The sequence below is a fragment of the Bubalus bubalis genome, chromosome 9, assembly GCF_019923935.1.
Source record: "Bubalus bubalis isolate 160015118507 breed Murrah chromosome 9, NDDB_SH_1, whole genome shotgun sequence".
In the NCBI taxonomy this organism is placed as follows: Eukaryota; Metazoa; Chordata; class Mammalia; order Artiodactyla; family Bovidae; genus Bubalus; species Bubalus bubalis.
Window position 1 is genome coordinate 105,483,415 of NC_059165.1, and position 13,512 is coordinate 105,496,926.

Here is a 13,512-nt window from a genome sequence, read left to right on the forward strand (position 1 = left end):
GAGCTCAGTCCAGAGCTCTGGATGACCTAGAGGGAGGAGATGGGGGTGGGGTGGGAGGGAGGCTAAGGAGAGAGGGAGCATATGTATATTTATGGCTGATTCACATTGATGTTTGGCAGAAACCAACACAACAGTGTAAAGCAATAATGAAATCCTCCAATTAAAAATTTAAAAAAATCATGAAGCTGGAATCTGGGAGCTGGGTGTGCTCACTGCTACTAGGATGTCATTGTTTCTGAGCTCTGTCAGTGGGCAGAGCCAGAAAATGGAGGTGTGTACATTCATACCCACTCACCCACCCCTGCACCTCCTTCTTTAAAAAAAAAAAAAAAAAACTTTTTTTTTTTTTTTATATTGGAGTACAGTTGATTTAGGGCTTCCCTGGTGGCTCAGTGGTAGAGAATCTGCCTGGCGATGCAGAAGACGTGGGTTTTATCCCTGGGTTGGAAAGATCCCCTGGAGAAGGAAATGGCAACCCTCTTCAGTATTCTTGCTGGGGAAAATCCCATAGAGAGAGGAGTCTGGCAGGCTAGAGTCTATGGGGTCGCAGAATTGGACACAACTGAGCAACTAAACACCACCACCGGCACCAACATAGTTGATTAACAATTAGTTTCAGGTGTCCTGCAAAGTGATTCAGTTATACATATACATATATCTGTTTTTTTTTTCAAATTCTTTCCCCATTTAGGTTGTTATATAATATGGAGTAAAGCTCCCTGTGCTATACAGTGGGTCCTTGTTGGTTATCCATTTTAAAAATAGCAGTATTTTGAGAGTGCCCAAACTCACACCCATTTCTGTACCCTGAAATTTGCACGGATACCTCCAAATTGGATCCAGCATCACAGACACATAACGCCTTCCCCCGACAGTGTGGACCTCCCCCGCCATGACCCCTAGTGTGTTCACTTCTTTGATCGATCCCAGAATAAATAGAAAGGAACTTCAGAATGGCTAACCCACACTTCCCCCAAAGAAAACCTACTCACTAGAATTTAGTATTTGCTGACGGTTCTTTTTGTCTTTAACCTGAGGGCAGAGTCCGAACACCGTGTTCAAAAAAATTACTTCCGTTAGTTTTTTTTTTTTTTTTTAAACAAGCTCTGGCCAGTTTTATTAAAGAAAACTTGTACATGATGTACTTGTCACCAGTCTGTTCTGGTATGCTTCTAGTAATATCGGAATCGGCTGGCTCGACGATAGCCAGTGTGCGTGCTCGGTGGGCTTTCCCACATGCTGTGCCCGGGTCAGTATTGCTGCCACTGTGATGGACACCAGTGTTGTTGGCCAACATGGCGGATACTCTCCCTCAGATTTCCTCAAGGCTGCGCAGTTGTTGGCGAGGAAGGCCAGTTTCGCTTTGCCTTGTCTGATCATTTTCAGAGTCTGTTTGTACCCCAGCACGTACTTTCCACTTTTCATAACCAGCTGGAGCCTAGAGCTGATCGACTCCAGTGACTTTTTCGTCTTCTTTGCGGCCACCAGCTTCCTGCCTTAGATGCGGGACGCCCCCGACCAAGAGCAGCCGCCAAGATGGCCAGGGAGCGAGAGAGGCTTCAGTTAGTTTTTATTTATTTATTTTTAGTAGAAATATAGTTGATTTACAATGTTGTGTTAGTTTCTGATGTATAGCAAAATGATATGTATATATATACACACAATATTATATATATGTATGTATTCTTTTTCAAATTATTTTCCATTATAGTTTATTACAAGATATTGAATATAGTTCCCTGTGCTATACAATAGGACTTTGTTGTTTATCTACTTGAGTTAGTTTTCTTTTTTTTTTTAACTTGAGTTAATTTTTAAAGGAATACCTTAAAAATACTTTTGGAAGAAGAGAGAAGTGCTTTAAATTATTTTTGAAATATTTCTTTTATGAAAAGTATATGCACACTGTATATAGGGCAATCGTGAAATTATGGTGGCCATGTCTTTAATAATACACAACTGGTCGACTGAGCACAAAGCACACGTCTTTAATGTAATGTATCTTATATTAAAGTTGCCCTGTAACTCATGGGTATTGTCACCTAGTATGTGTGTGTGTGTGTGTGTGCACGTGCTCAGCCACTCAGTCATGTCCGACTGTTTGTGACCCATGGACTGTAGCCCGCCAGGCTCCTCTGTCCTTGGAATTTCCCAGGCAAGAATACTGGAGGGGGCTGCCATTTGCTTCTCCAGGGGATCTTCTCCAACCCAGGGATCGAACCCATAACTCTTGTGTCTCCTGCATTGGCAGGTGGATTCTTTACCACTGCCACCTGGGCACCTAGGGATACGGCTAAATTTATTTAAGGGAAAAAATTAAATGATTGAGCCTGAGGAAAATATTAAGTACTATTAGCTCCACTGGGGAAAAGGAACTGAACGTGGTGGACTGTCCAGCCTGAGGCTTGGGCAAAGGTGCACTGTACTCTGAACTCATTGCTTTCTGAGAAATTCACATTTCTTGCAAATGAAAAATTTGTACATCCCCATTTCCCCTACATGCTCAAGATCCTGACAAATGGACACAGTTCGTCTTTAAGGAAACCAAGGGGAACTCCACACCGGGGCCTTCGCATGTCTGGCTCCTTCCTGTGGGAGACTGAAATCATGAGTGTGTGGAGGGCTTGGAAGTGGATGTTTACTCTGTGGTGGCAGTTTAGTCACTCAGTCGTGTCTGACTCTGTGACCCCATGGCTCCTCTGTCCTTGGGATTTCCCAAGCAAGAATACTGGAGGGGGTTGCCATGTCCTCCTCCAGGGGTTCTTCCTGACCCAAGGATCAAACCTGGGTCCCCTGCGTTGTAGGTGGATTCTTTACTAACTGAGCCACCAGGGAAGCCCATTTACTGTGTAGATTTTATTTTGTTTTATTGATTTATTTGGCCATGCTGTACGGCATGTGGGATCTTAGTTCCCTCTCGCCCCCTGCAGTGGAAGCTCGGAGTCTTAACCACTGGACAGCCAGGGAAGTCCCATCCTGTGTAGATTTTAGATTTTTCCATTGAGCTTGAGAGAAAAAGCAGGAAGGAATTCCAGAAAGTTCTGGAGGATTTAGAATTGGAATCTAATAGTTCCCAGCTTTCAACAAATGAAGTACAGTTGGTAAAGAGCCAAATTCGAAATCTCCAACGTGGAGAGTCCGGTGCGCAGGGAACAGCTCAGACCACAGAGAATCATGTGCTAAGATCCCACAGTCAGGGAAGGAGGCCTGATGGAAGCTGTTTGTCTTCCTGATAACAAGTGCCTGAGAGTCCTTGGTGTCAGCACTTCAGCAGATGCCTTTAGTGTCCCTGCTCAGTAAGGTGATTGATACAGACTGTAGCGTCCAGCTTTTTCTTTTTCAAATTGCAATAAAATATACAGAACATAAACTTTGCCCTTTGAACCGTTTGCAGGTGCACAAGTCAGTGGCACTAAGTACCTCCCCACTCTTGTGTAGCCATCCTTACCATGGGCTTTCCAGGCGGCGCTACTGGTAAAGAGCCTGCCTGCCAATGCAGGATGCTCCAGAGATGCAGGTTTGATCTTCCCTGGTTGGGAAAAGATCCCCTGGAGGAGGAAACGGTACCCCACTCCAGTATCCTTGCCTGGGAAATCCCATCGGCAGAGGAGCCCCATCGGCAGGCTACAGTCCGTGGAGTCACAAGAGTCAGACACGACTGAGCACCACACCATCACCACCGTTCATCTCCCGAACTTTTTCATCTTCACAGCTGAAACCCTGAAACACTAATTCCCCATCTTCCCCTCTTCCCAGTCTCTGACACCCATCCTTTTAAATACTTTCTGTCTCTATGAATCTGACTGCTCTGTGCATGCTCGGTTGCTTCAGTCATGCCTGACTCTTTGCAACCCCATAACCTGTACTATCTATGAAATTCTCCAGGCAAGAATGCTGGGGTGGGTTTCCATTTCCTACTCCAGGGGATCTTCCTGATTCAGGGATTGAACCCAGGTCTCCCTCATTGCAGGCAGATTCTTTACCATCTGAGCCACCTGGGAAGCCCTAGGAGGCTCAGATGGTAATAGGGACCTCATATAAGTTTTTGTCCTTTTGTGTCTGACTTCTTTGATTCAGTGTAATTTTTTTCTTTTTCTTCTTTCTGGCCATGCCCCATGGCATGTGGGATCCTTATTCCCTGACCAGGGATCGAACCTGGGCCCCCTGCATTGGAAGCATGGAATCTTAGCCACTGGAGCACCAGAGAAGTCCCTGATTTTTTTTTTTTTTTTTAAGGAAACACATGAATGTTTTACAATATAATTTAACATGTTTTGAGCCCTTTTCAGCACTAGGCCTTTCACGTGTATTGTTTTATTACTTTTCCCCCTATGATATGGGCACCACTGTTCATCCATTTCCAGATGAGGGAACGAAAGTGGAGTGCCTTGCCTGGAGTCACCCAGGCAGGAAGTAGGGGGAGAACAAACCCGGTCCCCTGGCTCTAGAGGCTCTGCCCCAACTCCCTCCCTCCACCATCTGCACAGTGAAGAGCTGCTTTTTTTCCCTTTCTTAAAAAAAAAAAAAATGAGATGAACTTACATAATATAAAATTAAGTCTTTTAAAGTAAACAAATCAGGGGCATTTATTACATTCACCATGCTGTCCAACCACCGCCTCTAATTCCAGGATGCTTTTATCATCCAGAGAGGGAATCCTGTCCCCATTGGCAGTCATTCCCCATCCCTGGGCCCCAAGCCCCTGGCCACCACCAGTCTGCTTTCTGTCTCTGTGGGTTTGCCTGTTCTGGACATTTTGTGTAAGTGGAATCACTTAACACGTGACCGTTTGCGTCTGACTTCTTTCACACCACGTGATGTTTTCAAAGCTCACCCACGTTTTAGCTTGTGTCCATGTTTCCTTTTCATGGCTCAGTAAAATTCCACTGTGTGGGTGGACTGTGTTTCGTTTATATCCTTTCATCCGTCAATGAACACGCAGGCTGTTTCTGCCTTTCAGCTGTTGTAAACAGTGAGGCTACTTTTATTTTATTCTATTAATGTTTATTTATTTAGCTCTGCCAAGTCTTAGTTGTGGCCCGAGGGATCTAGATCTAGTTCCTGATCAAGGATCATATTCGGGCCCCACTGCGTTGGGAGTGCAGAGTCTTAGCCACTGGACCACCAGGGAAGTCCTGAGGCTACTTTTTAAAAAGATTTTATTTATTCTTAATTGGAGGATAATTGCTTTACAATATCGTGTTGGTTTCTGCCATATATCAGCATGGATCATCCATAGGTATACATCTGTCCCCTCCCTCTTGAACGTGCCTTCAACCTCCCACCCCATCCCACCCCTCTAGATCGTCACAGAGCGCTGGCTGAGCTCTCCGAATCACGCAGCAAGTGCCCGCTGGCCATCTGTTTTACATATAGTAACGTGCATGTTTCCGTGCTCCTCTCTCAATTCGTCCCACCCTGTCCTTCCCCCGCTGTGTCCGCAAGTCTGTTCTCTGTGTCTGCGTCTCCATTGCTGCCCTGCAGGTAGGTTCATCAGTACCGTCTTTCTGGATTATGGAATATATACGCATTAATATATGGCTTTGTCTTTCTCTTTCTGACTTACTTCACTCTGTATAATAGGCTCAAGGTTCATCTGCCTCATTAGAACTGACTCAAATGTGTTCCTTTTTAGGGCTGAGTAGTATTCCATTGCAGAGAAGGCAATGGCACCGCACTCCAGTACTCTTGCCTGGAAAATCCCATAGATGGAGGAGCCTGGAAGGCTGCAGTCCATGGGGCCGCTGAGGGTCGGACACGACTGAGCGACTTCACTTTCACTTTTCACTTTCATGCATTGGAGAAGGAAATGGCAACCCACTCCAGTGTTCTTGCCTGGAGAATCCCAGGGACTGGGGAGCCTGGTGGGCTGCCGTCTATGGGGTCACACAGAGTCAGACACGACTGAAGTGACTTAGCAGCAGCAGCAGCAGTATTCCATTGTGTGTATGTACCACAGCTTCTTTATCCATTCACCTGTCGATGGACATCCAGGCTGCTTCTGTGTCCTAGCTATTGTAAATAGTGCAGCAGTGAGTACTGGGGTACATGTGTCTTTTTCAAGTATGGTTTCCTCAGGATTTATGACCAGTTGTGGGATTCCTGGGTCATATGGATGAGGCTACTTTTAGATGTAAGAAAGGATAAAAAGGAAAGAAGGGTCTTAGCCAACAGCAAGTCCAAACCCATTTACAGTTAAGGAAAGCAAGGCACCCTCAGGGGCGTCAAGTACTTGCCTAGGCTTGGCTAGTTCTGTATTTGTTGTCAGCCCATGCTTGAGCTGCTCACTTGTTCAGCTGACATTCATCAGCATCGAATGTGTGCACATCCTGGGCTGTGGCTGGGACCCCTGTGGGGTCGAGAGAGCATGTAAAGTGGGCTGGACTTCCAGAAGGTCTTGGGAGGCTGAGACTTGAGGGCTGAGAAGTCAGCTGACTCCTCAAAGAGAGGGAAAAAGCATTTTAAGCAGAAGGAACAGGCAGTGCAAAGGCCCTGAGGCAGGAGTGAGCCTGGTACATAGGTGACTGTATTGGGGGGATAGAGCAGAAGGGAGAGGAGGGCAGCATCCAGACCCCCAGGGCATCACGGGCCATGGTGGGGAGTTTATTCTGAGCGTGGCAGGAGTCACAGCAGGGAAGAAGCAGGAAAGGCTGTGATATGACTTGATTTATTTAAAAAAATATATTTATTTATTTATTTGGCCAAGCTGGGTCCCACTTGCAGCACATGAGATCTTCGTGGTGGCATGGGAACTCTCAGCTGTGGTATGTGGGATATAGTTCCCTGACCAGGGATCGAACCTGGATCCTCCGCATTGGGAGCACAGAATCTTAGCCACCAGATCACCAGGGAAGTCTCATGATGTGATTTTAGATTCTGCCTTGGGTTGGGAGGATCCCCTGGAGAAGGGAATGGCAACCCACTCCAGTATTCTTTGCCTGGAGAATTCCATGGACAGAGGAGGGGCAATTCAGGAGAAGAAAGGAGATTTGGTCTCCAGTCAACTTGCCAAACAAAACTTGTGCTGTGCTGTGCCTAGTCGCTCAGTCATATCCGCCTCTTTGCGACCCCATGGACTGTAGTCCACCAGACTCTTCTGTCCATACGATTCTCCAGGCAAGAACACTAGAGTGGGCTTAGCAGTGCAGTCAAGATGCCTCATGGAAGCCGAGGCCACACTTCCTGCGTGGCCCCTCCTGCCAGCCTGAGATGAGAGCAGCGCCCAAGCCAGCGCCCACAGCTCAGCCACCAGCAGCGGCTCCCCAACCTGCCGCTAGCTCCCCTGCTGCTGCTCCCCAGCAGTCAGGTCTGATGGCCCAGCTGGCAACCACGGCTGCCAGCGTGGCTGTGGCTTCTGCTGTGGGCCACGCTCTGGGTCACATCATCACGGGGGGCTTCAGTGGAGGAAGCAGAGTTGAGCCCTCAAGGCCTGAATCACCTAGCAGGAGCCTCAGGGAACCCAGCCCGCACAGCTGCAGCAGAATGGCCCCTGCTTCTATGCGGTGAAACAGTTTTTAGAGTGTGCCCAGAGCCAGGGTGACCTTAAACTTTGCGAGGGTTTCATTGAGGTGCTGAAACAGTGCAGATTGGCCAACAGATTAGCTTAATCAAGAAGTGCCAATTGAAGACGTAAAAATCACCTCTCTTGACCGTGTTGATTTAGCAATTAAAGTAAAATTAATAGTGAAGATATGAAGTGTGAGACCACCCGTTAAACTTCTCCTTAATCATTAATAGCTGTTGTGCTTCAGGACTGCAGTGGAAGAGGGCATTGTCACTATATGGAAGTTCATCAGGATGGTATTGAGTTTGGGGTTGGGCAGAAGAAGCAGTTGTGCCCTCTTAAATGTGCTTTTCTGCTGTTATTGTTTGTGAACTAATTAGAATAAAGTGATTTCCTTTCTAAAAAATAAAAAAAACACTAGAGCCATGCCCTCCTCTCGGGAATCTTCCCAACTCAGGGATCAAACCCTGGTCTCCCTTATTACAGGCAGATTCTTTATCTGAGCCACCAGGGAAGCCCAAACAAAACTTGGGTGTATCCAATAAGCCTCAAGCAAAGTGGTCTGTAATGTCTTTTTTTGTTTTTTTTTTTTTTTTTGCCCACACCGAGCAGCATGTGGAATAGTTCCCAAACCAAAGATTGAACCCGAGCCCCCTTCAGTGGAAGCACGGGGTGTTAACCCCTGGGCCTCCAGGAAAATCCCAAATCTTGTTATTTTTAATGTGTGGCCATTCAGAATAATCGGCCTGGGCGTGGAGTGTGCGGAAACAGGGTGAATATTGATAAAATCAGGGGAATGGGAACAGGGAGCACAGAGCTAAAACTCCCAGCTCTTCTCAGGGGTTCGATGGTGTAAAAAACAGTGTGGTCAGGTAGAGATCGTGGCTGCGTGCCAGGAGCACCAGGCCTGTCTCATCTCTGGATCTGCAAACCTTTAAGGAAAGTCCCCCCCCCTCCCCCGATTCCCATCTCCACAGAGCGGGGAGTTGAGAGGACAAGGGAGCATGAAGAATAGAAATATTAGTGACCAAGAAAAATGATTGTGCAAGAAATTACGTATTTTACAAAGTTTTTTCTTTAGTGTGTTTTAAAATAGATTTCACATAAAATATAACCCCGTCTCCCCCCAGCCATCTACCCACCAGTGTCTGCAGCTCACCGTGCACCAAGTCTGCATTCTGCCCTCATCTCTCCAGCTGTGGAATTTCTTGGGGGGCCCCTCCTGGTCTTACACATCACTGGGCTTGGCAAGAGGGTTGGGGTCCTAGTTCCTGGTGTTGGCATTTGAGACCCCCCCACACCCGCCACTACCCTCCAGATGTCCTGGTCTCCAGGTGACCTTACACACCCTCTTTGGGGAACAGTTTGGAGTTATCTGTCAGTGAGGGGGTGCTTCCCAGGTGATGCTAGTGTACTGTAAAGAACCTACCTGTCAACGCAGGAGACATAAGAGACGTGGGTTCGATTCCTAGGTTGGGAGAATCCCTGGAGGAGGGCATGGCAACTTGCCTGGAGAATCCCATGGCAGAGGAGCCTGGCGGGCTACAGTCTATGGGGTCTCAAAGAGTCAGACACGACTGAAGTGACTTAGCACACAGCACATCAGTGAGGAGAGACCCGCCTTTCCTGGACACTCTCTAGGGCAACTGCAGTCGACGGGGCACAGAGTTGGAATAGCGTGGGTAGCAAGGTCAAGGTGACTGGAGAAGGAAATCCTGCAGCCGCTGCAGGAGATGCAAGAACTCACCTCTGGGGACTTCCCCTGGTGCTCCTGGAACCATTCACCTCTGACTGGGGCTTGAACCCATGTGCCGCAACTTGAATCAGGCCAGAACTCACGGTCTTCCAACTGAGATCACAACACGGGTTTAAGGACTTAATGATGCTTAGGTTCTTGAGGTCTCAACGCAGAAAGAATTCAGTGAGAGACAAAGTGAGGCAAGAAGTAGATTTATTAGTGTAGCATGCTTGGAAGAGATGCAAGGGAGGGAGCTCTGCCCTGAGGATTAATTGGCTACAATTTTATAGTCAGAGGAAAGGGGGCGGGGAAGACTGTCTCCCTCGAGTGGATGTGAGGCTTACATCACTAGCTCTTCCTTCTTTTCGGGTAGGAGAATATCTGACCCCCTGAGGTCAACTCAGAATATTGCGATGCTTGTTCAAATCAGGGGAAGGGCGGTGGGGCTTCCCAGGCGGCACTCAGTCAGTTCAGTCGCTCAGGGGAAGGGCGGTGGGGCTCCTCAGGCAGCACTCAGTCAATTCAGTTGCCCAGTCTTGTCGGGTCTCCCTGTCCATCACCAATTCCCAGGTGGCGCTAGTGGTAAAGAATCCGCCTACCAATGCCGGAGACTCCAGAGACATGCGTTCAGTCTCCGAGTAAGGAAAATTCCCTGGAGGAGGAAATGGCAACCTGCTTTGGTCTTCTTGCCTGGAAAATTCCATGGGCAGAGGAGCCTGGCAGGCTGCAGTCCCTGGGGTCACAGAGTCAGACGTGACTGAGCATATATACATACATAAAAGGGTGGTGACATTTTTCTTCCACCTAATGGCCCGGGGCGTATCTCATGCTTTTATTTTTGGCTTTATAGTTAAGCATGCTGTTTCATTCCACGACATTCCGATAGCTTACATGAGTGATCATTAACTTACAGTAATCTCCCAAAAGTTCCTGGGTTTCCCTCTCTACTCTCTACCCATAGTCCCCTCCTGGAACTTCCACAGTCACCTGTATAACCATCCTGTTCTGTCCCTACCAGTCCAATGGTTAGGACTCCACAATTTCACTGCCAGAGGCCTGGGTTCGATTCCTGGTCGGGGAACTAAGATCCCAGAAGCCATGTGGCATGGCAAAAAAAAAAAAAAACCACACATAAAAACTCACCTCTAGTGAATCCCACAAGTTTTAGATATCCAACTCTTTGTGACACTTTGGACCACAGCCCACCAGGCTCCTCTGTCCATGGAATTCTCCAGGCAAGAATATTGGCGTGAGTTGCCATCAACTTCTCCAGGAAATTTTCTGGGTCTGCTGTGCACCGGGCCTTGTGCCAATCTGGGGGAAGAAGCCCAGTCATGAGCACTGCCACCGTGAGAATCTGAAGAAAACACCTGTTTCCCAGAAAAGTACCCCTGTGGTGGTCCATCAATACCCCTTTTTCCAGATATATGTTTATATGCGTGCGTGTGTGCTCAGTCAATGCCTGACTCTTTGCAACCCCATGGACTGTAGCCCACCAGGCTCCTCTGTCTGTGGAATTCTCCAGGCAAGAATACTGGAGTGGGTTGCCATTTCCTCCTCCAGGGGATCTTCCCGACCCAGGGATCGAAACTGCGTCTCTTGTGCCTTCTGAATTGGCAGGTGGATTCTTTACCACTGAGCTACCTAGAAAGCCCCATTTTTTATTTATGTAAATATATATATATAATATGTATATCCATATGTGTATCTATGCATATAGATTTTTTCCATTATAGGTTGTTACGAGATATTGATTATAGTTTCCCATGCTATACAGTAGGTCCTTATTGTTTGCCTGTTTAATATATAGTAGTTCATGTATGTTAATCCCAAACTCCTAATGTATCTTATTGCTTGACTCCCCCCTGCCCATCCCCTTTGGTAACCATGTTTTTATCTTTATCTGTGAGTCTGTTTCTGTTTTGTAAATAAGTTCATTTGTGTCATTTTTTTTAGCGTCCAGATAAGCGGTAAGGATAATATCACTTATACAATATTTGTATTTCTCTGTCTGGCTTACTTCACTTAACATGATAATCTCTAGGTCCATCTACATTGCTGCAAATGACCTTATTTCATTCTTTTTTGTGGCTGACTAGTATTCCATATATATACATATCTATAACACACACATCTTCTTTATCCATTCATCTCTTGATAGACTAAATATGTCCTAGCTATTGTGAATAGTGCTGCTATGAACATTGGGGTCATCAGAGCCCATTTTTGTTTATAATCCATGATGTTCTTACACCTCTTCATACCTGAGATGGTTAGAGTCTCTCTAATGAGTTGGGTCCATCTGTAAATATATTGGGCCCTGCTATGTACCCTGCACCAACATCATAAATAATTCTTAACAGGTATAACAAAGGAAGATCATAATAACAAGCAGCAAAAATAATAGGAGTAATGGTAGCCAATATTATTTGAGCACTTATAATATGCTAAGCATTGCAGCATTGCTTGAAACTCTTTACTGTGAATTAGTTCCTTCAATTATTACAACTACCTTGTGAAGAAAATACGTCACTATCCCCATTTTACAGACGAGAGAACTGAGTCAAAGAGAGGTTAAGTGACTTCCCCAAGGTCACATGTGTGCTCAGTCACTCAGTCCTGTCTGACTCTTCACAACCCCATGGACTGTAGCCTGCTAAGCTCCTCTGACCATGGGATTCTCCAGGCAAGAATACTGGAGTGGGTTGCATGCCCTCCTCCAGGGGAATCTTCCCGACCCGGGGATTGAACCTGCGTCTCTTGAGTCTCCTGCATTGGCAGGCAGGTTCTTTACCACTAATACCACCTGGGAAGTCCAGGATCACACAGGGAGGGTTCAAATCCAGGAGCCTAGCTTCAGAGGCCACAGCACCGTGCTGCTGCCCACGGAGATGCTGAGAGAATGGGTGCAGAAGGGGCTGAGGGAGGAGCTTTGGGGTGGTTGAGCATGGATGCCTTCCTGCTCTGCCGTGAGTCCGGAGCCCTGCTTGTTTTCTGAGGACAGGTCAGCTTATCCCCAGAGACTGTGTTATCCCTGCAGCCTGGACCTAAGACCACAGCGTTTCCTCTGCTTTGCTTTCAGGAGCTGGAGAAACTAGGGCTTGGGGACAGCGTGGATCTACATGTGTATGAGATTCCAGTGGAGTATCAGACAGTCCAGAGGCTCATCCCTGCCCTGTGGGAGAAGCACAGTCCACAGGTGAGTGGGGCAGAGGTGAGTGGGGTAAAGGCAGGTGCTTCCCTAGCAGGATCTGCAGCTGGTTGCCCCAGGCATGGATGGTTTGTGTGGCTTTGTTCCTGCTCTGATCACATGCTTGATGCCACAGTCTTATCCCCCCAAGTGCTACACTTTTCTGGGTTACCCTTGGAGGTGAGAGAGGACAGCAAACATCTGAAACTTCACAGAGGCTGATTCTGTCCCACTAGAGTTCTGTATCAGTCACAACATGTTTCATTATAAGTGACAGTCAAAACACACCTCAACCCAGTGTGAGCATCAGCATTTGTATGCTTCAGGTATAGCTTGATCCAGGTGCTCACCCAATATCATCAGCCTCCTCTCTTGACCACTCATCTTTGCTTTGCACTTTGCTTTTGTTATGGCAATGATAGGTGGCTGCTGACTGATAGCCTCTCAACTCAGTTCAGTTCAGTTCAGTCTCTCAGTCGTGTCCGACTCTTTGCTACTCCATGAATTGCAGCACTCCAGGCCTCCCTGTCCATCACCAACTCCAGGAGTTCACTCAAACTCATGTCCATCTAGTCGGTGATGCCATCCAGCCATCTCATTCTCTGTCATCCCCTTTTCCTGCTGCCCCCAATCCCTCCCAGCATCAGAGTCTTTTCCAATGAGTCAGCTCTTTGCATGAGGTGGCCAAAGTACTGGAGTTTCAGCTTTAGCATCATTCCTTCCAAAGAACACCCAGGACTGATCTCCTTTAGAATGGACTGGTTGGATCTCCTTGCAGTACATGGGACTCTCAAAAGTCTTCTCCAGCACCACAGTTCAAAAGCATCAATTCTTTGGCGCTCAGCTTTCTTCACAGTCCAACTCTCCCATCCATACATGACTACTGGAAAAACCATAGCCTTGACTAGACAGACCTTTGTTGGCAAAATAATGTCTCTGCTTTTGAATATGCTATCTAGGTTGGTCATAACTTTCCTCCCAAGGAGTAAGCGCCTTTTAATTTCACAGCTGCAATCACCATCTGCAGTGATTTTGGGGCCCCCAAAAATAAAGTCTGACACTGTTTCCACTGTTTCCCCA

General features: G+C 47.0%; 1 protein-coding gene and 2 pseudogenes across 7 annotated transcripts in view; 2 read left to right on the forward strand and 1 right to left on the reverse strand.

Moving 5' to 3' along the window:
• PGPEP1 (pyroglutamyl-peptidase I) overlaps nt 1-13,512 on the forward strand; it is a 38,518-nt gene that overhangs the window by 11,241 nt on the left and 13,765 nt on the right. For all 7 annotated transcript variants that reach the window (XM_025293858.3, XM_025293861.3, XM_025293860.3 and 4 more), the window contains one exon: nt 12,325-12,441. In XM_025293858.3, coding sequence (XP_025149643.1) covers nt 12,325-12,441 — 117 coding nt within the window. The remainder of the gene's footprint in view (nt 1-12,324; nt 12,442-13,512) is intronic.
• On the reverse strand, nt 5-4,678 carry LOC102414790 (annotated as a pseudogene).
• Nucleotides 5,941-10,780, forward strand: LOC112587014 (annotated as a pseudogene).